The 27,871-nt window shown below is 34.8% G+C and overlaps 2 protein-coding genes across 5 annotated transcripts; both read left to right on the forward strand.

Annotated features, from left to right (window-relative positions):
- Nucleotides 1-131: 131 nt before the first annotated feature.
- On the forward strand, nucleotides 132-8,421 carry LOC147393841 (cyclic nucleotide-gated ion channel 1-like). Of its 4 annotated transcripts, none has more exons than XM_086455513.1 (8): nucleotides 132-385; nucleotides 989-1,145; nucleotides 3,193-3,766; nucleotides 3,979-4,191; nucleotides 5,162-5,445; nucleotides 5,956-6,067; nucleotides 6,627-6,863; nucleotides 7,429-8,421. In XM_086455513.1, exons 2-8 carry the CDS (start codon nucleotides 1,117-1,119, stop codon nucleotides 8,128-8,130), a joined length of 2,151 nt encoding a protein of 716 aa, XP_086311639.1. In that variant the 5' UTR covers nucleotides 132-385; nucleotides 989-1,116; the 3' UTR covers nucleotides 8,131-8,421. The 4 variants fall into 4 exon arrangements, with proteins under 4 accessions (XP_086311639.1, XP_086311640.1, XP_086311642.1 ...); XM_086455514.1 differs by having other exon boundaries at nucleotides 132-317; XM_086455515.1 differs by having other exon boundaries at nucleotides 383-461.
- An 11,416-nt stretch (nucleotides 8,422-19,837) lies between these two features.
- LOC147393842 (endoglucanase 6-like) lies at nucleotides 19,838-26,073 on the forward strand. Its single transcript, XM_086456346.1, has 9 exons — nucleotides 19,838-20,339; nucleotides 20,531-20,743; nucleotides 21,876-22,076; nucleotides 22,778-22,867; nucleotides 24,006-24,170; nucleotides 24,380-24,667; nucleotides 24,756-25,104; nucleotides 25,189-25,263; nucleotides 25,387-26,073. The coding sequence occupies exons 1-9, from the start codon at nucleotides 20,127-20,129 to the stop codon at nucleotides 25,683-25,685; spliced, it is 1,893 nt and encodes a 630-aa protein (XP_086312472.1). The 5' UTR covers nucleotides 19,838-20,126; the 3' UTR covers nucleotides 25,686-26,073.
- Nucleotides 26,074-27,871: the final 1,798 nt, after the last annotated feature.

Genomic DNA, 27,871 nt, shown 5'->3' on the forward strand with positions numbered 1-27,871 from the left:
ACGTTTACTAACTAAGATCCCAACCGTTGGACAGTCTTCAAAACTGTTTGTTGTAAATCTCAAGGATTATTAAACAATCTAAATATCAAAAGACAGCAACACAGTTGAACTGGTCTAACTGTACTTCCATGGAGATGGACTTGTCTTCCTCTTTCTACAGAGAAACACTTTTATATTTAAAAAAAAAAATTTGAAAAACGTAGACACCACGAACCTTCCTGTTTGTACTTCACGAGAAAACTCGCCCTTCTTTGAAGTCGAGAAAAATCTTCTCTTCTTGAGTTCTTGATCTTCTATAGATGAACATCATTCCTAAGGTTAGCTTCTTTGAAATCGAGAAAAAATCTTCTCTTCTGATCTTCGATAAATAAACATTATTGCTGAGGTTAGGTTTAAATGTTTAAGAAACAATTTTTGAGATTTTTAATATCTGATTCGATTCAGTTCTGTTCTTTGTTTAAGTGAGTTTACGTTTAATTCTTTCAATTATTGCTGCAGAAACCTTACAATTTGCTTTATTTTTGTTAAAGAAAGTTTTAAAATTTGCAATCTTTCTCATCATATAAGTTGAAATTTAGGTATTTTAGTCTTTCTTCTCATGTTTGTTTAGAATTTTGAACTTATCTGAATTATATCTTCTGCTCTGAATCTCGATTATCGAATATCTATATAAGAAACACTCAATACTTCCATGGGTTTAACTATTAAATGGGTCAGATGTTGAGACCTTCTTTCGTGGTTTACTTCAATTTCAATTGATTAGCTATAAACACATGAATTTGAAGATTCCACAATTCGTATATCTTTTACTGGTATTTCTAATCGAAGAACTCGTTCGTGTTAGTGTTTATATGTAGCGAGTCCCACGATTCGTAAAATGCCCATTTCATTTATTTGTTACTGAAATTGAGCATTTATAGCGTTTAAAATTGTTGATTAGAACTTATTCATTTTGAGGAAGATATAATCTCAAGTTGGTCTTTTTCAGGGGTTTGCATTAGAAATTTCTAAACATTCGTAACTACGTCAAGAACATGGACGAATGCCCTTATCTTTCTTGAGAGTTTCAAGGTTCCTTCATTGTATTATACAAGCAATCACAAATAAATAGAAGTCATGAATTTCAGGGAAGAAAAATATGTGAGGTTAGTCCTAATTTCTTTTTATGTACCCTTGAATTGATGACAAATTTGTATTGTATGAAAAGGTAAAATCATCAATAAAACTTTGGATTTAATTAAGGGTGAAGTTCATTAGAAGTCTTATAACAAATGGTGAAGATTTATTTTTTATTGCTTTGTGAAACAAATAACTTTGCTTTTTTCATTTGAATGTGTAATAAATTTTAAAGGAACTACACATTTGGAGATTTGCAATTGTGTTATTAAAAAGTAAGCAATCATTTCCCTTAAAATAAGGAATCATTTTCGTAAGCTTCCTTGTAATACTTTCATGCTTCACAAATGCTTGAAGCATCAAACCTCTGCCATAATTGCTTGAGAATAGGAATTGAGTTAAAATAAAGATAGATTCTATTGCCACACCAACTTTTGATAATGCCACACCAATTCATATGTAAATCACCCAATAATTAGCACACATATTGGGGTGGCGTTAGCAAAAGTTGGTGTGGCATAGAAGTTCTCTAAAAATAAAAAACAACTAGATTTGTTTCAGACTCCAAAGGATAATATTATTTGCAAGTGACGAAACCTTGGGCAAGATAACAGTAATCTTATATGCTCTTATATGAGATTTTATGTTCTTTTCCCTCTTTGAAGTTTGAAAAAAACTTTTGGGAGGGACTTAGCCACTCTGAATTTTTATGAATCATCTGATATTTTAGCTTGTTAATTCAGAGAGTGCATGTCAATTTTTTTTTTTCCTTTTAATATCCTGGCAGGCATTTTCGTTAAGGAGGCAGCATTTTGAGTCAATTAAAGTTGAAAAACGGTTTTGATAATGGTATAACAAACCCATGGTCTATATGAATCAAAGACCATTCAATTTTTTTATTTTTTTGCTTATTGTGGGTATCCTCACCCTTTCGGGTGAGACTAATCCCACGGTCACACGCACCCCCCCTCGGAAAGTCCTACGTGCAATTGGTTGAGTCGAGGGTCAACCGGACTTTGGAGGTGGCCCCAAGGAATTCATTGCTTCGTGGGGTTTCGAACACTTGATCTACCCTTCCTAAGGAGCTTGCAAAGACCATTCAATCGATTGGTCACATTCCGGATAAAAGTATTTGAGGAAGTCACACACATTTTTCAATCCAAACTTCCTAAGATTTTTTACTCCTTCTCCCCCCCCCCCACCTTTTTCCTTTTCCTTTTCCTTTTTGGCTCTGGGACACTTTTTTTTTACCTTGTAGATTTTGTTTCTTTCCTGATTTTAAACAGAGGGTTAAGATAGACAATTGAAACAAGTGTTGGGGGTTATGACCTAGCCATGAGGTGGCCCATCAATTGGATGATTTGGATCAATGATTGATTGGCCCACTTGTACGCTATAGCATCAAGTCGAAACATTTCTTTCCATCATAAAGCACTAATGTATATCCTTTATCGTTTCATCTCAGTGACTCCGGTAAAATTTCGTTGAAATGAGTACCCATTCTTGATTTTGAAATGAGCCAAGTAACTATAACTGAAGCACTTTAGCCATATCTAGACATCTGTCAAGTATTCCTTTTCACCACTTATCCCAGTGATTTGAATGATTATCCTTTTTCCTAACTGATATGTGTTTCTTATCTTTCCTTTCTATTAAAATTCACTTCCCTTTCTCTCAAAATTCACTCTCCCTCATTAAGCTTACTTCATATTTTGTATCTTATATCTCCCATTTTCATTATGTTTCTACACAAACTAGTTTCTTGTTTAGCTTCATGTAGAACAAATTAAAACACTTTTTCAATATTAGAATGCATCTAAGATTCTCCTAGGTCTACTAGGATGATCTACTGTTTACATGGCCGTAAATGTTCATGTATTAGAATGCATCTAAGATTCTCATTACCTTGGCCACATTTTAGCGAATTGGGCGATTGCAACCATTATGTCTATTAACATTTTAATGCTTCATCAGATATTTTTCTCTGGAATACGACTGTATGAGTATTCTATCGTGTTCAATACTTTGATGTTTAACCACGTTGGACTTACAGTAACTTCTTGTATGCTTGATCAGATTTCAGGACTGGACTTCAGAGAGATCTTTAAGTTCTGACAAGCAATTTTCCATGAGAGACGACCTATATCCAGGAAAGGTTAAAACAAGAATAAGCTTGGTTTTGGAAAGGATCCTCAGATGCTTTGCATGGGGGTTCAAAGGGATTAAAAGCATTAGAAAATCAATAAATTCCCATTCTCCGAACGAGTTGGCAGAGACAGACTCTAAGTCTAGGATGAAAATTCTTGACCCACAAGGCCCATTTCTTCAAAGGTGGAATAAAATATTTGTAGTATCATGTGTGATTGCAGTGTCCTTGGATCCCTTGTTTTTTTACATCCCAGTGATCGATGACAACAAGAAATGCCTTGATTTGGATAAGACGTTGGAGATTAATGCTTGTGTCTTGCGTTTTTTCACTGATATCTTTTATATACTTCATATTATCTTTCAATTCCGTACTGGGTTTATTGCTCCTTCATCTCGAGTATTTGGACGTGGTGTTTTGGTCAAAGATCCTGTTGCGATAGCCAAACGATATTTGTCATTCTATTTCCTTATTGACATTCTTGCGGTTCTTCCCCTCCCTCAGGTACAAGATTTCTTTTAGCAATCAATTTGTAGTTTTGATGTATTACTAGTATCCAATGTCGCGTAGACAGTTTGACTACAATTGCTTGCTTACATGTCATACATAGCAACGAAAAGGCTGCAATTTATTTTGTTCCTTGTAAAATACAAGCACGATTGTATATATGGGTTTAATTTTTTCCATGGAATTTAAGGCATATTCAAATATTTCAGGTCGCGATTTTGATTATCATACCCAAATTGAGAGGCTCAGTAGCATTGAATACAAAGAACTTTGTTCGATTCATTGTTCTTCTCCAGTATGTTCCAAGATTTCTTCGAATACATCCACTCTACAAAGAAGTCACAAGAACTTCGGGCATAATCACTGAAACAGCATGGATTGGAGCTGCCGGCAATCTGTGTCTTTACATGCTTGCTAGTCATGTAAGTAGGACTTTCCACACAATCTTTGTCTAAATATTTTAAAAGCCACTTCAACATGCGTTTATTTCCAATGTTTGGTGTGTAGTTGGAGATCTGTCACTTACTAATGTAGATGCCATTGTTGGTTAGAGATATAGAGTGTTGAACATGTATTTTATTGGGATCTGATGCCCACCCATCCATACAAGTGAATTCAAGTAATAGGAACTCATATTACATTCAACATATAACAGTATCTCACTACTTCAGAGAATAAATAAATGACCCAGGTCAAGAAATTATTAAAGAAAGTCCTTTCATTTTTTATGCTTCCTTGGGATAAGTTTGGATATCTGTTAATTATTTGAGTTTTTCATACTTGGATAGCTGTTAATTGATTTCTGTTTATGAAAACTTGTATGATTCTTTTGATGGGCAAAATTTTCTTGTTCTCTGAATTTTTATTTATTTATTTATCTTTTGTGTTATATTTAAGTAACACTAATTTAGTACCTCAGCTGCCATTTGCAAAGAAAATGATAAATTATGGTAATATGTCTCTGATATTAGGTTAACTTGCATGTGTTCACTACTAATTTTTTAATTTAAGGGACTTACGCAAATCTCAATTTCTTAAATAGCTCTGTTTTTCTGTTTGCTTATTATTTGTTTTGCACTTTTTTTTTTTTTGTTGATATGAGGTTCTGTTAAAGTAAAGAGTCATGCTGGGGTGACATTGGATTTACTGCGGTTTTTTACATTTCTAACGTGGAGGTGCACACATAACTATAGATGTTTTTTCCTCGTGATACGAGTAAACACATCTACGGTTATGTGCGCACCTCCACGTCAGAAAATGTAAAAATCACAGTAAATCCAATGTCACTCCAGCATTAGTGTAAAGTAAATAGGAAATTTTACAATAAAAAGTCATGTTTGGGAAATTCACTTACAGATTCATCTCATCTTTGAGTGGTTGTCTGTCCTACAGATATTTGGGGCCCTCTGGTACTTGCTTTCAATTGAAAGAAAAGACACGTGCTGGCGACGTGCCTGTTGGAACACCCCTGGCTGCAGCCTTAGTGATTTGTACTGTCGAGATGATTTTAATGGAAATAATACATTTCTAAATGTTTCTTGCCCTGTCACTGAACCAGATACAGCTCCCTTTAATTTTGGAATATACCTTGATGCTCTCAAATCGGGTGTGGTGCAATCATATGATTTTCCACAGAAGCTATTTTATTGCTTTTGGTGGGGACTACGAAGTTTGAGGTTTGTGCATATAAGATAGTTTTGTTATTCTTTCTGATCTATTTTAGAACAGTTTCATCTGTGTTTGGATCAAGTTTAAATAGGATATTATTTGCAAAATTTATATTTTCCGGACCCAGATTGTTTTCCATGTATAATTATAGGAAAAATTCGAAAAATTCTACGGCCAGAAACTTAATTTAATACATAGTACATGTGTTTTATGTACTGCTCTGCTATTGTTTAACCATCTTTGCATGTATGCAAATATGGTGCACAAGCATGGATGGAGTCCACCTCTCTATTGAGAGATTTCAGATGCAAGAAGGTCTACTCTTTTACGTTTAGGACAGTTCTCTTCTTATTGCACTGACCCTTTCCAAAAGCCTACCCAAAGCATATACGTTAGATTTTTTTTTTCTTTAATTGCGTATTTATTGTATAGGGCCTCTTACTTGTAGCATGACTTAATATCACAGAATGTTGGTTTTGAAGCTAATTTTTTACCTTGTCCACATATATTGTTTACAGTTCTCTTGGGCAAAACCTGGAAACCAGTTCTTTTGTTGGGGAGATTTCCTTTGCAGTTACTATTTCTATATCCGGCTTGGTTTTATTTGCGCTTCTCATTGGAAATATGCAGGTTACTACTAAACCTTCCTCTTACCATGCCGTGCCCTTCACTATTATCTGCATGAGTGATGGGGTCAACATAAAATATGTAATACACCGATGTCCACTATGGAGATTCTCTTAACAAAAAAAATAAAAAATCAGCCAGATCATCCTGAACACTCGTTCATCTGTTTTGTATGTTCAAGAAACAACAAACCAGATAAAGTCTGTTTTGGTTTGTTAGGACCATTTGATTAGGAGACTCCAAAACCCATTCCATGTGTGTCACAAGTATGGTGGCCCTTGAAGGACTATACTTGTAAGAATCAGAATCGAGTAAGGTGTCTCATGTCAATGTGGCACGTTTCATTTGGAGTTTAAAACACGTTGGGCTCCTAACCAAGCCGTTTTCTACATTGCACGTAGCCCAATGTGTCTAATCTCCAACCAAAAGGTGCCACGTAGACACCATATGTTATTATAGGAACAGGAAACTGCTCTGAATTGTGACTCTACTTGTAGTACTGCCATTTTCCTTTGGTATTCTAGATTTTGTTAGTTGAAGGTTTTTACTTGTGCTTTTACAGACATATCTGCAATCCAGCACTGTTAGATTAGAAGAGATGAGAGTGAAACGGCGTGATGCAGAGCAGTGGATGTCCCATCGTTTGCTCCCTGAGAACCTGAGAGAGCGGATTAGGCGGTATGAACAATACAAATGGCAAGAGACGAGAGGGGTTGATGAACAGAACCTTCTTTCTAACCTTCCCAAGGACCTCAGGAGGGATATCAAGCGTCATCTTTGCTTGGCTCTACTCAAGAGGGTAAGTGTCTCTCTCTCTCTTTTTTCAATACATTTCTTTGTTGTACCTATCCTGCCCCAGGAACAAGAACAATTTTGTCGTGTTTGGTCATCCAATACATCTCTACCCCACTTCTGATGCTACTCCAAATTGGGTAAACCTTGAAGATGCACATCCCAATATACTTGATCTTGTTATTTTGAGTTCGGCCAAGACCTCATTTGTTGTGTGTATAGTTTTCTCTACTCTTGGGTGTGCCATACCTTAGTTAAGCCCCATGTCCCTCTTATATCCATTCATGGTTCTCCCCCTCTCCAATAGATCGGTCTTTTGGAGTAGTTGGTTGGTTAACATCATTGGGATTTTGACCTCAACTTACATCTTGACCTAGTTGAGTCGATTTATCAAGCCATGTTTATGTTGGAAGTTTAAGATTTCATCTCATTTTGACATTCTGTGTCTGTCAATTGATGGAACGAGATGTAGCGAAACATATAACAAACTGACTTGATTTTGACTTGGTTTTGTTGTAATCTTTTGAAGTTAGTCGTATCCCTGCCATACTCTCATCTCCCTTTTCATGTAGGTGCCATTGTTTGAAAATATGGATGAGCAACTGTTGGATGCCATGTGCGAACGCCTTAAGCCAGCACTCTATACAGAGGACAGCTACATTGTTCGTGAAGGCGACCCAGTTGACGAGAAGCTCTTCATCATGCGGGGTAAGCTATTGAGTGTGACCACGAATGGTGGAAGAACCGGCTTCTTCAACTCTGATTTTCTCAAGGCCGGGGACTTCTGTGGGGAAGAACTACTTACATGGGCCCTTGACCCCCAGTCCTCTTCCAACCTTCCCATCTCGACCCGAACTGTGCGGGCCGTGACAGAGGTTGAAGGCTTTGCTCTCACGGCTGACGACTTGAAGTTTGTGGCCTCTCAGTTCCGACGGCTTCACAGCAAGCAACTTCGACATACTTTTAGGTTCTACTCACAGCAGTGGAGGACATGGGCAGCATGTTTCATACAAGCAGCTTGGCGACGGCATTGTAAGAAAAAGATTGAGGAATCTCTACGTGAAGAGGAGGATAGGTTGCAGGATGCATTAGCCAAGGGAAGTGGGAGCTCACCAAGCCTTGGTGCAACCATTTATGCCTCCCGGTTTGCGGCTAATGCACTACGTGCCATACGACGCAACCGATCTCGTAAGGCCAGGTTGCCCGAGAGATTATCGCCAATGATGCTTCAGAAGCCAGCGGAGCCTGATTTTACCACCGAAGAACTTTTGTGAGGTAATGTCTTCCGATTCAGTTATGCTTTAATATGTAAAGAGTGAATTATGGCCATTAAACTTACTATCAGTTTTGTATATATTTAGACAACTTAGGTGATGGTTTTGGACCTTTTGTTCTGTCTTTGGCACAAAGAAAGGTAATTTCGAATGAAAAAGACCAAAATGATAGTTGTCATGAAGGATTCATTTTTGTTATATATGGTACAGATCTAATGCTCAGTATCAGTTGTGTTTCCTTGTTTGGTTGGAGTATTAATCAATAATAGAAAGACTCCATTTTTGCATAAATCTTTCCTGTTTTTGCCTCGATGCCATGACACATTGAGATACTCTCACTCTATTTCCCTTCATTTTTTTTTAATGTTTTTCCTCTCTAAAATTTTAGGTTCACATCAACTTGATATCAGAGAAATAACAATTCTTTCCATAAATACCCAAAATCATAGATTTTGAAAAAAAGACAAAAAATTGTTATAAAATTAGAACAACTCTTGGGCTTAGACCCATAACTCTTTGATTAATTGCAATTCAATTTTGAGGTCTTAGAAGATAAAATTGGAACTCTGAGCCCCAAGTGACAAAGTCAAATAATGAAAGGATAAATAAATTTGGAATCCACCCAGAAAAAAAAAAAAAAAAAAAAAACTATCGAAGAGAAATTTTATTAAATTGAAGATGATCTCTCCATTACATTACAATTCCTTTAATAGAAGAAAAATTATAATCCTAGTAATACACGAAAAACTTGTCAAAAATACTAAAAATAGTAAAAACGACTTAAACATAGAAATAGATACTTATTTTAGAAGTAAGGGAGAATCAACGGTTCAGGATTCTGATTTCTATAACTAAAGTTATTAACAAAATGAAAATGACCAAAAATAGAAAAATTGCTTTAAAAATAGGATAAACGAATGAATCAGGCAAAGCAATTGATCGTGATGATCTCGACGTTTCAATTCAAGAATGAGTCTCCTCGAATGATTTTGAATCCCTTGCCCCTCTGGGTCCATGAGCCCACGTGGGTCTAAGCCTTACCCTTGGACTTTTGGCGATCCCAACGTTCCATGAATTCTTCTACAATGTCTTACATCACCAAGGTAGCACCATGTCCTTCATGGACTACGTCTACAACGGCGGGCCAGAGAAGAAGAGAGTCGGCACCCTCAACAAGCCGACATGGGTGAACCTAGCAGGAGAGACTGTCGAAGCATCTACCTTCCCTCCACTTGAGGTGGTAAGATTCACCATGTATCATATTCTTTATTGGTGGATCAAGTCCAACTTATCAATCAAGAAAAGAAAGAAAGTGAACACTACATGTGAAGGAAAGAGAAAAGAACCAACTCACGTTAACTCAGAATTCCATAGAAGTAAAGAAGAGAGAGAGTCCCTTGCTAATCAATTTTATGGATTTAGGAAACCCAATCCAACTTAGAGGCCCCAATTATTCCAAAATTTGATTCTTCCAATATGGAGATCTTCTAAGACTAAGGAAGCAACTTGGGCTCTAACCTGAGCTTTAAAATATTAACCCAAACCCAACCTGAGGTATGGTTAGATGGTGAGTCTTAGAAAGGTTGTATTGAAATCTCTTCATAGAATTTATATTACTGTCTTAATCATTTTGCAAAATCTTTTACCAAAATGATTAAAAAGTTATTTTAAATTTTTTTCACAATTTAGCATATTCAAGAGAAGTGTAATTAAAGAAGAAAGATAAAATCAATTAAAATGTTTCATGTCTATATAATAAAATATAATGATGGATACCACTCTTTTATCTCAATCTTTATATTCCACAAAAAATGTATCTCGAAGATACAATTTTTACTTTTATTGTATTTCCCTTTTTCCACTTTTTAAGGATACCTTCGACTTTATTACATTTCATCTTCTACTCCTTTTCCCTGAATCTCCTTTCAAGTTTATAATTTTTTCTCTTTTACACTCTTAACCTCAACGAGGATGGCCGTATTGTAGGTACTAACAAACTCTAATATTAAAGACAGAGGAAAGTAAGGATGAGTGGGACTATAGCCCCCCCCCCCCCCCCCCCCATTGAGTTTTTTTAATTTTTTTAATGATTTAACCCCACACTTGAATCAATATTTGACATACACCCTCGTGTTTTTTTAATTAACGACATACATCCTTACAGTTACAAGCCAACAAGCCCATTAAACTTTATTTACAAAAAAAACAACAAATTTAGTCCACCGTTTTGATTGATAATTTCAAAATGAATTGTGATAATCTGACTATCCCACGTGGCATACTCAATTGACTACTCTGACGTGACAACTTCGGAACCATAGATCGGCACTTCTCGGGATACACAGCTGCACTTTTCCATTAGAAAAATTTATCTCGAGGAAATTGTGTATCCTGAGGAGCACAGATGTATGATTCCAAACTTGTCATGTTAGGTAGTCGATTGAGTATGCCATGTGGGGTAGTCAGATTATCACGACTCATTAGAAATATACCCCTATGCTTTCAAAGTGACGACATGCCTCCCTTGACACTGATCTTATAGCGCTGATACTAGTGGAAAAAAAAATTAGGCTAACCTGACTAACTTAGTAAGAATTCAAATCTTACTAAGGTTCTTTAGGCCCACATGGATTCCGACATCGGCAATTCAACACCACCATGGTTCTGTAGATTTCATGGAAAAACCTAGATTACAAAAAATTAATTAAAAAAAAAACAAACAAATCTCTTTTGGGATTGATCCAATGCGTTGAAAGTGAATGACTATTAAACTCCCAAATTTAAAATTAAAATTCAGATGAAAAAATGAGATTATATATATATATGGGTCAGGTTTAAGGGACATATGAGAAAACATATGTAAAAACAATGTAACATTAATAAATTTTCAAAATATGGGTTAGAAGTTTCAAATTGAGCTGATTTTTGTGAGGATGATCTCTATGATGGGAAGATCATCCGAAAAAAAAAATCAGTCAAATTTGAAACTTCTAACCCCATTAAAAGTGACTTAGAATGTGGATTGTTGATTTTTTGTCAATAATTTGTAAATCACTTTTGATGGATTTAGAAATTTCTGATTGAGCTGATTTTTGTGAGGATGATCTTCTCATCATAGTGACCATCCTCACAAAAAATCAACTCAATCCAAAACCTCTAACCCATATTTTGAAAAATCATTATTCTTACATATGTTTTTACACATGTCCCTTTGAACTGCCCCCTCTATATATATATACATATATGGATTTTTCTTCTTCTCAAGTTGTTAGAATTTTGTTCACTACAACTCAGTGGTGATCATGGTTTTGGATGCCACATTTAAATCAACCAACCATCGTCAGCACTTATCCCTTACTGACCAAAAATCCTAGCATTACCCCTGTTTAGTATTATACACAATAATCGAGCTCAAACTTATCTAAGCTGGTAAGACTTGTAAAGTGTTGAGAACTACAAATCTTTTTCTTGTGTACCCCAAGTCAAATAATCTACGTTCTATGACAGGAGGCGTATGTCAAAGGGGGGCATTAGATTATTATGATTTTTTTTTTAAATAATAATATTTAGATCCATAATACATTATTGAGTATTTCCTTTTAATATTTGAGAGAGGGAAAGAGGTGTACACAAGGATTTCTTATGATACATTATTGGCTATTTTTCTTATGTTATTCTCCTTTGATTCTCATAGTAAAGACGACTATGTCACATTTCATGGACGTGGATTTCAAAGTCAAATTGCGTAAATCTTGCTAGTATCTTACTTTGATCTTTATTTATTTTTGTTATTTTCTTTCATGTGTTTAACATGTTATATTTAAAAATCTAATAGAGGACAACAAGTGAAGTAAATTATAAAAAAAAAAATTAAAATCCTGTTTTATATCAACCCGGACCGTTTTCTGCCATGGTTCATTAGTACATGAACCGGGCGGTCTACTCCAGGTTTGACATCACCGACAAACGCCGTTTTTTTATTCTTAAAACGTTAGAAATGAGACACACGTGTGGCTTGCTTATCAGTTCGGACAAAAATTCGTGGTTTTGGTGAGGTATAGAAGCTTGCCCTCCTCTTTCTGCGTGCGTGCGTGCATGAGAGAACTTCTCATATCACGTGGTGGGTCCAACGAAAATGTCAGAAACCACGATCCCTCACATGAGAGTGTTTTAATTCTCTAACTACCAGACACGTGTTTCCAATCCCGCATTTATTGCTCAAATTTTGTAACTGGCTTAGGGTCCACTTTTGGCGTGAGTTGCGGATGATGGACGGCTAGGATCAAGGGACATTCTTGTTGTCTTTTCTTTTCATCTTCATTAATAAAGTCAATTTCGCCGATGGTTCAGATCCGCCGACAGAATACGACGTACGTTATAAAGCTACGTACGCTGTAGTCATCTCAAAAAGAAAAAGTTTTAAATTACAAAATTACCCTTACTAACAGACATTTATGAAATTGAGGTTGAGATGACACGTGTGTAAAAAGTAAATGTTATAATTAATGAGCTGTGATGAAAAAATGATGAAATCCAATGGTTCAAAATTGTGAAAGATGGGCCAAAAGTTTGTGATTAAAAAAGAGAGAATCTTTTTGTGACCTCACATAAGCTTTAGTTGGGGATGTGGGGCCCTTTCACGGCACGTGCAATCACATTTTGCAACTCTCATGAAGGGAACATGAAAATATGATGTGGATACTTAGGACCAGGTGCACGTGTGATGATTGATTGGAAACTTCCAAATGCCAAAAAAAAATTCACTTTCCCTATAAGCTTAATAACGAGGCCTTAAAAGGTTTATTTGTGTAACTTAAAAGTGCGACAATGAGGACTTGAAGCCTTTCTTGAGTGTGAAAAATATTTATCAGGTCCATCTTTAATGATGGGCTGAAGTAAATTTTTTATATTGGATCTTGTTAACGTGTGCCTAAGGGCACACTTTAAAGTGCAATAAACACACTCTAGGAAAGAGCATTTGATTATTTATTTATTTATTTATTTATGAAAATACTGAACAACCTTTGTTAGACATTGGTTTGAACGCTAAGATGATGTGGTGGTGCACAGAGAATCATAGATTTCTTTATTTGCAACTTGAGGAAAGAAATTTGTAGTTATCTGTGTATTGTCACGTCAATTCAGTGTTGGAAAGTGTTGAACTGACTTCGTTGGACATTGTGTTCAACATTGAGTTGATGTGGTGGTACATAGAGAATAATAGATTTCTTTACTTGTATCTCAAGGAAAGAAATCTATGATTATCTATGTAATGCCACATAAGCTTAATATTGAACATAATGTCCAACAAAGGCAATGTAGCACGACTAAAAAAGTATATTGTTTTGAAGGCATTTTCGATATAAAATTCAATTTTCCAACTGTATTTATTGCACTTTATCGTGTGCCCTAACCATACCCATTTTTATTTTATGAACGAGCATCCAATGACAATTGATGGCTTCTAAATATATTGAAACAATCATTTTAATCTAGCATATTTAAAGTTGGAGAGAATACAAGCTGACATTATGACTAGTATTACTTTTTTGAAGTTGATTGTTGGGCAGTTTAAAAGTTTCATTTTAATATAGTAGAGATGGAGATGTCGATGATAAACTAAGAGAAAGCCAACACATTAAATGAAGACTGATTTCAATCCCAATTAAAAAAAACATAAAGTTGAAGGTTCTAAAAAAGTGAACGGAAGACCTAAAAGAATATGAATTGAGTTTCTATAGTCAGATATGAGTATATCATCAACAATCAAAGATGTGACTTTAGATAAAATTGAATGGAGGACATAATTCATTTAACCGACCCCAAATCTTTGAAATAAGAATATGATCTCGACGATCTTACTTTAACATCATTCCTACTAATTAGCTTAGTTTCATTAATATTTCAAAGCTATTCTGTGATAGGATTTGAAAAATAATAAAAAAAATCAAGGTGATTTTCATTATAATCTAAACAACCATGTTGGTAGATTCCATTTAAGTTCAATCAGATTTGCTTCTCTTACATCGATCAGGCTTCTTCGTATCAAATAATGCCTCTTATTTGTAGGGTTCAAGATTGTCAATGGCTCAGTTAAAAATCATTCTTGTCTCATTCCAATAAGAAGTTAAGAAAACATATAAACTATATTATTTATAATTTATTGAATCGAAATAGATCCAATTTAGTCCCCGATACCATTATTAATAGATCAACTTTTAGATTCAAAGTTAAGATATGACAAGGTCTCTAAATCTACTAAATTAACATGACCCATTAGATTTTATGTTTACACGGTCGAGATCAAATGTTATCTCATGAGTCATCGGAACTCGACCCTTTCAAATTTTGGTGGCTAACCACTTTGATTCCACTTCTAAAATTTAAATATAAAATATAATTTTTTTTTAATTCAAATAAATTTAAAATGCTTTAAATAGTTTGGCAAGAGATGACTCGGACGAGTCAACATGCTCATCCAGTCATAGATTATCTTTCTTACCAATATGAAATGAATCTCAAGAAGTCAAAAAGAAAAAAAGTCTATCAAATAAAATTAAAATAGAATAAAGGAGAAAGTGAAAAACAGGACCAAAATGTTGGGGATGGCATCCACTTTGGTAAAGAAAGACTGAAAATGTGTACTTTAGTTTCTCATTGGAAGGGCTCCCAAAGTCCTAAGTTAACAAAGCCTGCGATCACACCTCGATCAGCGCAGGACCTCATGTTCCAGATATGTCTTTTTCGCTATACGACCTCATCTCGTTTGTGGTCTATGTGTAATACTTTTTTGGGCTATTTATTGTTACCAAGTCCGTGATTAAGGGTGTTAATTGATTTGATTCCTAAGAAAATTAAAATCATAATCACTATATTTTTTCGATTTTGAATCTTGTTAATTCTGATTTTGAATTTAAAATAAGTTAAAATCAAAATCGAAACTGCCAAGAACAACAGATACCCCTTAGTTCCAAGAATTGAATGGAAAAAAAATATATTTCAAAATCATTTTTAAAAAAATATTCCTTCTAAAAATAACAAATGAACAACTTAATAATAATTTATATTCCTAAAAATATAATTTAATGACCTTTTTTCAAAAATTAAAATTCATCTTCTTTACAATTAATAAATTTTAAGAAGAAATCCTATTTTAAGCTTCAATATTTAGTTTATATGAAAAATTGAAGAACTTCATATAATATATATTAATTTTAAAATATAGGAAAATATTAAATTATGTATAATATAAAAATAAATGACAAAATAAATTGATTCTGAGTACCCATCGGAGAGAACCTAAAGATTTTGATTTTTATTGGTTCGGTCCCATATTAGACCCGGCTCTAATCAGATTCAATAAAAAGAGAATCGAAAGCCAAAAATTTTCAATTTCGAGAAAATGAGTGCCGCTTAACACCCCTACCTATGATGAAAATAAATTCAAGAATAATGATAAATTAACCCCCCTCCCCTCCCAACTTTCCTCACATGGTTGTGCATAAAATCAAAGATTTTTCCTTGGGATACACAATTATACATACTTATGGGGATGTGCAATTATGTATCCTGAGAAAAAAAATGTATAGTTTTATGCACAATCCCGTGGGGACAGTTTGTCAAACAGGGGAGTTAGAAAATCACAACTCTTAATTTAAATCAAATTTCTTGACCAAACATTGGAGTTGTACTCGTCGCAATTAAATGAGTATTCATGATAATCTAACTCGAAAAAACATATTAAATCACTTAAACATATGCGGTCAACGTGGTAAGTGCACAGAATCGTAAAAAAAAATTTCATTGTGTATCCCAAAGAAGATCTATGATTTTGTGCACTTGCCACGTCAACAACATTGAGACCGAGTATTTTTTTTTCGAATCAAATTATCACGATGCTAGATCTTTTACTTCGGGATACATAAGAAAAAAATAGGCAGATTTACCAAAACATGCACAACTTTTCATTTATTTACCAAAACGGTACACTGTAGCAATTAATTCCGAAAACGGTAAATTTACCGTTTTCGGAATTAATTTTTTTTACCAAAACGGTAGAAACAGTAAAATATATTTTTTGATACCGAAAATGCCCTTTTTTATTTTTTGACTGAAATTACAAAAATAAAATTGATTTCGGTAAAAAAAAATTATAAATACATATGATTGTTGGATTACCGAAAGAAAGTGAATCTTTTTAGTTGGATTTTCATTTTTTTAAGGTTAAAATTGTAAATATATATGTAAAACAAAAAAAGGGTATTTTCGGTATAAAAAAAATATTTTACTGTTTTTACCGTTTTGGTAAAAAATATTAATTCCGAAAATGGTAAATTTACCGTTTTCGGAATTAATTGCTACAGTGTACCGTTTTCGGAATTAATTTCGAAAACTCTACCGTTTTGGTAAATTATTCAAAAAAATATATATAATTCTCTGCATTTGCCATGTTAGCTAGTCCATAAAAATACCCTCACTTATTAGGTTTCTCATCAACTTTAGGAAAATTTAAAAGGGCGAGATCTTCGAGTTATTACCGACAAATGGCGGTAGTGGAAACGTTGCCATGGACATAACATAACCGGCGCCAACCGGTAATTCCGGAGTTTTGACTTAATTTATTTTATTTTTATACACATATTTTAATTTAAAAAAAAAAAAACACAAAGTGTAATAAAAAACTCTACCTCTATTAGCGGAGACCGTTGATTGCGGTTGGGGAATAAAGCACTATTATGGGACCCACTTCTTTTTTAAAATAAAAAAAATTGGTTCTTAAATCTTAATTTTTAATTTACCAAAATATATGTAATATTGACTATCTGTAACTTTCTAATATTATTGTCGGTGGCTTTGATATATAAAATAAGAAGAAAAATATATAGTGGCGTGCGCTGTTTGTCGGGTTGTCGGTTTTCCAAATCTTCTAATATCCGAAAACCAAAATAAAGATGTAATTTACGTTTTTGACCTTTATATTACATTAATGGGAAGACTTGAGCTAAAACAAGTTAATCGATTTAATTATCTTCAAGATTTATATTTTGGACAAATGAAATTTATAACATTAATTAGTTTAGTTCTCAATTAAAAGGCTACTTGAACTTGAATCCATTTAAACTCGATTCCACTTGAAAGATTACCTGATTTTTAATCTAAAGATTGTTCAAATAGAATTAAAAATTAATTTAAAGATACATTTCTTTCATTTTGAAGTTTAGGAGCAATTCAATTTACTCAACTAATTATAAGTTAAAGTATAAAAGATGTTTTACGAAAAATGATCGAACATTTATAAAAAAATACCAGATCATTCATACTTTTTTAATAATTACAAAACAGGTTATATATCTGATTTTTTATTTTTATTAAAATGGTTGTCTTATGTATTGTTCCTATGAGTTACATTCATGTCACAGGTATAAAGGTAAACTCATCAAATTGTTCAAATTATAAATTTTAAAAAAAATTAGGAAAACGAGTATAAGTCTGAATTAGGAAACCTCATAACCACTTTATAGTCTACAACGGTACCAAAAGAACCCCATAACCACTTTATGGTACCAAATTGGAGAACTGGACCATAATTTCTCATTCAACACCTTATAAAGGAAACAAAGAGTGTGTGAACCCCATTTCCTGTATGTGTGAATTAGGGTTTTTTCTGAGGATTGCATTTAATTTATATTAGTTTGTTAAAAAAAAAAATAATAATCTTGAAAATATTAATCTTGGCATAAAGAACCTAATGGGCCTAAAGTAAAAAATGTTTGGTTCCACTTTTAACAAAAAAAAAAAAAAACTTCACATAGCTAAGAGTCTTAAATCCAACGTCCTAACATTTAGACGATATCTACACGGAAATCACATTGAATCTCAAAAATCTAAGAATGAATTATATCATGATATGATCTTAGGGTTCACATTATTCTTGAAAGTGATTAATTAAAATAACTTGGTTGCTCTCCAAGTATTAGCTGAGATGGTAAGACACGACTGGGTTTGCTCTCAGGTCGTGACTTCGAGTCTCTAAATGCCTATCCACGTAAAGTGGCTGCTTGCTTGTCATAACACGTGACAAGGTGGGATGGTACTTGCGGCTCCAGGTGGACAAGTCTCACATAAGATAGCAATGCTCTTTGGGTTAAAAAAAATTGAAATAAATAAATAAATAACTTAGTCGATATTGACTCTAAAACTAGAATTGTTTTTGTTCTTAAAATTACTTAAGTGTTGGAGTGGAATCAAAATGAATATTTATGGCAAAGAGATTGCGGTAATAATTGTAATAAATACTTAAGTACTTGTGACTTGCATAAGAAATACAACCTTGATGTATGTGATTTTTATCCTCTCCACTCCCCTTTAGAATCTTTGATTGGCACTGGATCTTGAGAGTGAAGCTATGATTTTCCTTTTCATGTTCAAACATTCCATATTTTATCTCTACTTGGTTTATTCTTAGATTCCCTCAAATATGTTTTGTTTTCATTATCCTCCTTAATTGTTCATCGAACCATTTCAACATCAATATGTCTTGGAACACTTTATTCGAAATGTGTTACCTATGTCGCACTAAAATGAATATATAAAGAATCATGATAATCTGACTACCTCACGTGACATACTCAATCGACCCCCCTGACGTGACATGTGCTAGAATTGTAGATCTGCACTCCTCAAGATACACAAATGCACTTTTATGGGGATGTACAGTTGTGTATCTAGACGAATATAAATATACAGTTCTAGCACATGTTACGTCAAGAGAGTCGATTGAGTATGCCACATGAGATAATCAAATTATCAGGACTTACATAAAAGCATTGTATGCTGTATTGCAGGTATATTGTATTAAAATCTTTAAAATGGAAACCCAAAATAGAAAGAAAAAAATTAATAAGAAAAATAATTTTCAAAATTTAAAATCAAAAGTTAGAAAATTCTAGATTATGCAAAAGATAAAAATCTAGGATAAAACTTTATTTCAAGACATTAAAACTTACCTACTTTAAATTTGATTATTTGACTTAATCCAAATATATAACTTGAGTTTCGGAATCTTTGTAAGTCTTTAATCTTTATTTGAGTGATACACATTAGGGAACAAATCAAGGGACATATGTAAAAACAATGTAACATTAATAAATTTTTAAAATATGGGTTAGAAATTTCGGATTGAGCGATGGTCTCCATGATAGGAAGATCATCTAAAAAAAAAAAAAATCAGTCCAATCTGAAACTTCTAACCCCATTAAAAGTGATTTAGAATGTGGATCGTCAATTTTTTGCCAATAAATTGTAAATCACTTTTGACAGATTTAGAAGTTTCAAATTGAGCTGAATAATTAAAGGGTATTTTTGATAATTCACTTGGGCCTAACTTTTGACTAGCTTTCTTGTTTGGTTAATTTTCATTAGTGTTTAAATAAATAATATAATAACATCTAAATAAATAATAAATAAAATATATAAAACCTTAATTTCTTCAACAAATTCTGTTGTTGAAAGTAAATTAAGCCGCCACCGACCCTTTTCAGTAAAAAACAGATACTTCACATGGCTCTGCTTACAAATTTCAACTGTTTTTAGTTCAAAAACGAAAGAAACAAAAATTAACCAACAATACATTTTTTTATTTTTTTATAAAAAAAAAATACATTAAGAACCTGTGGTTTCAGAACTCTTGGGACCCCTTCCATCACTCCATATATAGTAGCTTGATCTCATTACATTTCTCCACTCTCTCTTACTTTTTCAGTTTTCTTCTTTGAGACTTTATTTCTCTTAGTTCTTGTATTGGGTTTATCAGGAATTTTAACTGATAAACTAAACCAAACATTGGCATTTTTCCCAATTAAATCTGCTTTTTGTGGTGGGTTTTTAAAGAGGATTAATGGGTTTCTCATCTGGGTTTTAGCGCTTTTTTCCTTTATAGTAATAGACACAAATCTGTATTTCTTTGTTTATTTCTCTGTTCTTGAGTTGGATTAGTAATGGAGAAGTTTCAAAGACCCATTTCCATGATTCCTCTGTTTCTCCATGTTTTGCTTCTTTGGGTTCCTTTGGCTTTTGCTGGCCATGACTATGGTCAAGCTTTGACTAAGAGCATTCTCTTCTTTGAAGCTCAAAGATCTGGTTATCTTCCTAGTGACCAAAGAGTTAAGTGGAGATCTCATTCTGGTTTGGAAGATGGAAAGACTAGTGGGGTAACCTCTCTCTCTCTCTCTCACACATAATTTGTTGTTTTTATTTCTCGTTTGTTTTGATTTTCCTTGTTTTTAAAAAAATGGGTAATGCTGGGAAAAATAAATTTTTATATATTTTTTGGGTAATCCATTTTAAAAATTTTAATTTGTTTCTTAAAGGATCTGAATTATTTTGATTATTTGTGATTTAGGTGGATCTAGTGGGAGGATACCATGATGCAGGGGACAATGTGAAGTTTGGACTACCCATGGCTTTCACTATAACCATGATGTCATGGAGCATAGTTGAGTATGGAAAACAAATGGCTACAAGTGGTGAGCTTAGTAATGCCATGGAAGCTATTAAATGGGGGACCGATTACCTCATTAAAGCTCACCCTCAACCTAATGTCTTGTATGGTGAGGTAGGTTTCTCTCACAATTCCTTTATAAAATTATATTAAATTTTTTTATTTTTTTTCTTCTCTTTTTTTCCCAAACAAGACTTGTGTAAAAAGACCAATTGAGTGACCTTATAAATAAAAAAATTCCATTAATCTAATGTAATTGACATTAATTAACTTTTTCATGATGAGAATGTTTTTTTATTTTATTTTTTAAATATAACCCATATCAAATCAAAGTACTCAATAAGCTTTAACCCCCGCTTTCTATCAAATCAAAGTACCTCACAAGTATTACCCCTCTTTGAAAGGATATAATTTGGTCGCATCTTCATTTACTATTACTTATCAGTATGGTTTCAAAACTCGGTTTGATTTCTCGTCCATCGAAGAGATCAAGTTGTCTCGGACAAGACAATCCATTTAACTCGGTTTATAATAATTGATTTACATATGTTTAAATTAAAATAATTATAATTTTTTTTTTAATAAAATAAGATAAATTAGAAAATGTTTAGTCTTAAAATCATATTTTAGTTATATAATCAACATTTAAATTCTAAAAAAAAAAATTTAATTATTTTAATCAAAATCCCGATTGACTCAGTCAAATTTTACTAACTCGGACAAGATTTCTAAAATATCGTTAAAGACATCTCGTTTATCTCGCGAGATGGTGTGAATGTTGAGACACAACGTATATCCTTATTATTGTTGAATGAGACTAAGATGACTTGGGCAAGTCGTCTTGGTCTCTGCGCCCAAGTTGTCTTGGTCTCTGCCCAAGTCATCTCAGTCTCAAATGAAATTTAAAATCATACATACTTATCAATGAAACAGTATCAAATCAAAATACGCAACAAACATTAATTCTCCTTGAAAAGTAGTTTGATTTAATCAAGTCTTCGTTTACCGCTAGTAAATCATTATCAAAGGTCCTTCTAAAATATCTACGATGTATCAATTTGTTTATTGTTCTCTGGTTCAATTTATTTAAAATCATATTTTCTATTAATTAAAGTCATATTCATATTTTGTCAATTAGTTTTGTTATTATTTTTTATTAATTACGATGACGATGATGATTTGAGATTGGAAGGACTAATTTGTTCATTAATGTTCCTCTTTTTTTTCTTATTTTCTTTTTAATTAGGTTGGTGATGGAAATACTGATCATTATTGCTGGCAACGGCCGGAGGACATGACTACTGATCGTAAAGCTTACAAGATCGATGTGAACAATCCAGGATCAGATCTTGCTGGAGAGACCGCAGCGGCAATGGCAGCCGCCTCGCTCGTCTTTCGACACTCTAATCCTTCTTATGCTAATGAGTTACTTACACATGCTAAGCAGGTAGAGCTCCCATTCTTCCTCCCTATAAAACTAGAGTTACTATAGCCTCACCAACTTTTACTAACGCCACACCAAATTTGCAAGTTTGATTTACATAGGAATTGGGTGGCATTAGTAAAATTTGGTGTGGCAATAGCAGTTGTCTATAAAACCTGGGCAGGGCATGTTCAGGCGCACGTTAGTAGATATCAAGATATGTAATAGTCATTAACCATCACGTGTTAGCATTAGTTAAGAAAGATCCAAGTTTTCCAGCTCATTTTAGCAAGGTCTAACGTGCACCAATCTATGGTGGGCTGAGTCATCAGCCTCATACTCATAGTGTATTTTTAGCGCAATTGACGCAAATTAACTCTCTTGCTAATTTGGCGCATGTTAGCGTAACCTATTTTCCTCTTTTACTGGAGGGTTTCCGAGTTTTCGACCGTAGATCTGTTCTCCTCTAGATCTGGTCCATTCGTTTGACAATCCGTCGAAAGTGCGTGTGTTGCAACCACGTGTATCATTGATTGCATCTTTTGACCTCTTACATCGTAAATTGAACAAATTCTCGAATGACTTAATTGCCCTTATTTCCTACTCAGAGGGCATTATGGTCAGTAAAAATATTTATGCTAAATGTCAAAAGTACCCTTGACATGTGACACTAATTACTTCCAATAAAATATTCTGAAATCATTTTTTTTTTCTTATTGGTCCAGCTATTCGATTTTGCGGACAAATACAGGGGCAAATACGACAGCAGTATTAAAGTGGCTCAGAAATACTACCAATCTTACAGTGGTTATGCGGTAAGTAATTTAATTTCCCATCTAAATACCCTCAATAAATACATTTTACTAACTAAAATACCTCTTTTTTTAATGATATTACCAAAAATACCCTCAAAAATTATATCTATGGTGTATTAAATGCATCTCAACATGTGCCCTTGGGGCACAAGTTGAACCCTTTTTTGTTATATAGAAAAATGCTGAACTGACATCGTTGGACGCTGCGTTCAAACACTCGCTGATGTGGCAGTGGATAAAAAATCACAGATTTTTACTTGTATCTTGAGGAAAGAAATCTATGATTATCCTTGCACTGCCACGTGTTGCACGACTCTTTTATATACCCTTCCTAGAATATAGATTCAACCCAAAGGCATGAAAGGTTAATTCACCAAACTATCCCAACAATAACAATATATTAGATAACCATTTTCAGAAATATTAGAAAAATATGGCTGATTCAATATATTTGACAAAATACAAGGTTGTTTTAGTAATTTTCTCTTACTTTTACCTTTTCTGTTCTTTTCTTTTTTTGTCTGATTTGTCGACGAAATGTTTTCAAATTCTCAAAAAAAAAAAAGTTATTTTTTTTTGTTTTTTTTCTAGAAATCTAAGCCTTTGATTGCACCTAGGAAATCTTAAAAGGAGATGTGATTTTTTAGTTTTTGAAGTTGGGATACTGTTGAGTATTGACATGCCCTGATTAGGAATAATGTTTAGAATTCTAATTTATTTCACTCAATTGTATCTATTTGTTTGGATTTTTCAAACTATCGTAACTTTGGCCACGTGGGGGCAATCAAAAGCGATTTTTTTTTTTTTTTTTGTGGGGGTAAAAGATACTATTTTCTTTTATCCGTCGTTGTTATCTGTTGCAATAACTCATAAATCTAAAAAGACTTTGAAAAATCTTGTGGGAGCAAGTGCCCCCCACTGTAAATCCACCTCTGATATCATAACAAGATTGCCATTTGAAAATTTAGGCTGTTTGTGATGAAAATTTTCTATAATATCCTTAACAACATGATTTTTTTTTTTTTTTTTAATTTTAATCTTACGTTAAGACCTTTGGTATAAAATATAATAATAAGATTACAACCCCGAAAAAAAAAAAGATGGTACTCACATGTCATTTACTGATTTGGTTTTGTAGGATGAGTTGCTCTGGGCGGCCGCTTGGATGTATCAGGCAACTGACGATGAGTATTACCTAAACTATCTAGGCAACAATGGCGATTCCATGGGTGGGACTGGTTGGGCCATGACTGAGTTCGGATGGGATGTCAAGTATGCGGGGGCTCAAGTTCTTGTAGCTAAGGTACAATTATAACACGTTGCTTCCTAGTTGTTAGAATTGGACCCAATGATGGTCAGACGTTGGCACATTACATTGCACCACCCGTGACACCCTACATTGTGGTGATCGATGTCGACGTTCCATGTTAAAAATTGTTGATTCATACATTTAGATTTGTTTCCGATTTCTTACTTGAGATTAACACAATTTACTTGCTTCTTTATCCGTAGTTCCTCATGCAAGGGAAGGCAGGCCAACACTCGTCCGTCTTTGAAAAATACCAACAAAAGGCAGAGTACTTCATGTGTTCTTGCCTTGGAAAGGGTAGTAGTCGAAATGTTCAAAGGACTCCCGGTGGCCTTCTGTTCCGCCAACGATGGAACAACTTGCAATTCGTGACAAGCGCTTCGTTTCTACTAACAATCTACTCTGACTATCTTGCTTCCGTGGGCAAAAACTTAAACTGTGCGTCGGGAACCACCTCACCTTCCGAGCTTCTCACATTCGCCAAATCACAAGTAATTAAAATATTCAAATTTTTGGGATATGGTTTCAATGATGATGAGGATGATAATGATTTAAATAACTTGGATTGTTTTATGTCAGGTGGACTACATTCTTGGAGACAACCCAAGAGCGACAAGTTACATGGTGGGGTACGGAAGCAACTACCCACGACAAGTTCACCATCGAGGTTCCTCGATTGTCTCCATCAAGGTCGACTCGTCATTTGTTAGTTGCCGAGGAGGCTACGCTACTTGGTTTAGCCGTAAAGCAAGTGACCCGAATCTCTTAGATGGTGCAATTGTCGGTGGTCCTGATGCCTATGACAACTTCGCTGATGAGAGAGACAATTACGAGCAGACCGAGCCTGCGACATACAACAATGCTCCTCTTCTTGGCATATTAGCCCGACTTAATGGTGGACATAGTGGGTACAACCAACTACTTCCAGGTACAAATTCTCTCGTTCGCCATAAAACGATGTGATTAGTACTTTTCCGATTAATTTATAACTAATTATGGGTCTGTCTTGCAGTGATACCTCCATCTACTGTACCAATCATCCACAAACCCAGCCCCAAACCACAACCCAAACCAACTCCTGATGCCGGTATATTTCAACACCGATCTCTATTCATTGATCAAATCGAATTGTTTTGCGTTATGGTTGGTTCACTTCGGTTAAAGTGAGTAATCAGATTTTGTAAACTTAGAGATTCTTTGTGTTGTGCAGGTAAATCTTCTGCTCCCGTCGTTATTGAACAAAAGGCTACAGCCTCATGGAATTACAAGGGAAAAACTTACTACAGATACTCTACAATGGTGACCAATAAGTCGGAAAAAACATTGAAGGACCTTAAGCTTTCGATATCGAAGCTTTATGGTCCAATATGGGGACTCAGTAAGTCGGACGAGGCATATGGATTTCCTGCCTGGCTTAACTCTTTATCACCTGGAAAGAGCCTTGAATTTGTGTATATTCACTCGGCCTCTCCAGCCGACGTATTGGTCTCTAGCTACAACTTGGCTTAAAAAAAATTAAAAAAAGTTGAGAAAAAGAAGGAAGGTTTGCTTGGTTTCTGAGATTGAATGTAAGAATTGTGCAGATATACAAAGTGCAGTTCAGAAAGGTTTGTTTTCCAATTTTCAATATTTAATACAGGAGTTTAGGGAAAGAAAGGAGTGAAGAGAGAAATGCCCATCCTCTTTCTTCTCAAACTTTCTCTTTATACATAGAGGGATTGAGAAACATAAGAGGGAGAGACAAAAAGATGCAGCATGAGACCTTCTCAATGGATCTCAAGAAGGTTTTTTTCTTTTTTTGTGTAATGTTGTTGTAAGCTTTACAACCTTATTATTCCCCCATATATGAGTATAGTTTGTGGAATGAATGTAAAATTCTCTGTGCTTCAGATTTTTAGTGTAATTTGAGACAGGTTGAGACTCATCATAGTGAGGTTTTGAATGAAATGGGTTTGTTCTTCTTCGTTTTTCCCTCTAATTAATCCCGAAAAGTTCATAAGTTCTCATTTGTTTCCCTAAAGCGCACCAAAAACAAAAAAAAACCAATTAAACAAGAATAATGATTTTCTGACGCCCCCCTCTGAAATACCACCCCCTACACCCCATCACATAACAGAATTTAATTTGCCTCAGGATATGCATAAATTTTTTCTTCTGCATCCCAAGGCAAATGATCTACGGTTCTGTGATGGGGACGCAGGAGGGGCAGTCTTGATCCATCTCATGCCACAGCCAGGATTGGTGGCTCACTACTTCAAACAACCCAATACACAAGTAAGGCAACCGGCAAACCTAGCCATTGGCAAATATGTCTCCAAGAGGGTAATTATCGCCTATAATACAGATTATAGACCACTAATGCGAATGTAGCTGTGATGACACTAATGGTGATTAAGTACATTATCATAAGCAAGGTCTACACATGGTCTAGGTCTTCTCTTCTAGGAAAAATAACCCTTCAGTCACACCAAAGGAATGAAATAGCCGATCTCGATGAGGAATATGCCTTCAATGTGATCATTATTAGTATGAACCTTGTATTGGTACAGACTAGGGGTGCAACTTAATTCGGTTCAAACCAAGAACCGAACCAATCCGTGAATTTTGGATTGGGTTGGTTCGATTTTAATTAAGGACGGTTCGATTTCGAGTTTAAAAAAAAAAAAAAAAAGAACCGATGAATTCGGTTCGATTTTCAATTCAGGATTTGTATATAATCGAACCAAGTTACTATTTATAAAAATAAAAGGTAAATTTTTTTTTTCAAATCTACCATCGTCTCTACGGCTGTGCCACCGTGTCACGGCCCTATTCTTTCGAAGCGAGGTCGTGCGGCGCAAGAGAGTCAAATCCACTTGCAAGCCTGTAAAATGATCGTACACCACACACACGTAGCTAGCAAACAAGTAAACGAGGCAACACGAGATAAAGCCCGGAAACAACTTGGTTGATATAATAGTAATTACACGGGGTAACGCGTTACAAAAGCAATAGATGATCCTATGACATGCGGGACTTCCACGGAGCTGGGCTTCAACAACGTGGGTGTAGGCCGGGGATTGGGATAGCACTGACACCCTTCCTACAAAGTGTATGCTAAGTCTTTACTAGGTTTTCAGAAGGAAACATTAAAAGTAGAGGCCGGTCATACTCTCTTATTACAGAAATGCCACTAAACTAACAAGTGTGCCCTGGCACGGGGCTGACACGTACCCTAAGCTAACAGATATGCCTTGGTACGGGGGCTGACATGGCTTCATAACGAGCCTTACATACTGTTACATGGGTACTCTCGGGTAGCTCCGGGGCAAGCTTACATCTAACTCTAGGTGACAGATGATATGGCCGTTACACACCGGCCGACTGATCTCTCTCGTCTCTGCGAGCTGTGCCACCAGCTCACCGCTCATCTCTCTCTCTCTCTCTCTCTCTGCAGCTGCACCACCAACTCATCTCTCTCTCTCGTCTCTACAACTACGCCACCGACTCATCTTTTTCTTTGCGGCTGCGACTTCTGTCTGCGATCTGCGACCTCCGGCTGCAACCTGCGATCTGCGGCTACGACAGACTGGTTCATCTCTCTCTTGCAAAACAAACTAACAGATAAGGGAATTTCTGCTCTTGGCAACCCATGGAACCAAACTGAATTAAGGTCTGTTTGGATTGGTTCGGTTCTAGACCAATTCGATTCGGTT

The sequence above is a fragment of the Akebia trifoliata genome, chromosome 10 (assembly GCF_017979445.1).
Source record: "Akebia trifoliata isolate Shusen 1 chromosome 10, ASM1797944v1, whole genome shotgun sequence".
Taxonomy (NCBI): Eukaryota; Viridiplantae; Streptophyta; class Magnoliopsida; order Ranunculales; family Lardizabalaceae; genus Akebia; species Akebia trifoliata.

What these genes read in the sequence shown, in the direction of transcription:
- LOC147393842 (XM_086456346.1), top strand. Translation starts at nt 20,127, where the DNA reads ATGGAGAAGTTTCAAAGACCCATTTCCATGATTCCTCTGTTTCTCCAT. An exon ending in AATCTTACAGTGGTTATGCG is followed by an intron (nt 22,868 to 24,005) that starts GTAAGTAATTTA and finishes TTGGTTTTGTAG; the next exon opens with GATGAGTTGCTCTGGGCGGC. An exon ending in GTACAACCAACTACTTCCAG is followed by an intron (nt 25,105 to 25,188) that starts GTACAAATTCTC and finishes TCTGTCTTGCAG; the next exon opens with TGATACCTCCATCTACTGTA.
- LOC147393841 (XM_086455513.1), top strand. Translation starts at nt 1,117, where the DNA reads ATGAATTTCAGGGAAGAAAAATATGTGAG. An exon ending in AGGGAAGAAAAATATGTGAG is followed by an intron (nt 1,146 to 3,192) that starts GTTAGTCCTAAT and finishes ATGCTTGATCAG; the next exon opens with ATTTCAGGACTGGACTTCAG. An exon ending in TGGGGACTACGAAGTTTGAG is followed by an intron (nt 5,446 to 5,955) that starts GTTTGTGCATAT and finishes TATTGTTTACAG; the next exon opens with TTCTCTTGGGCAAAACCTGG.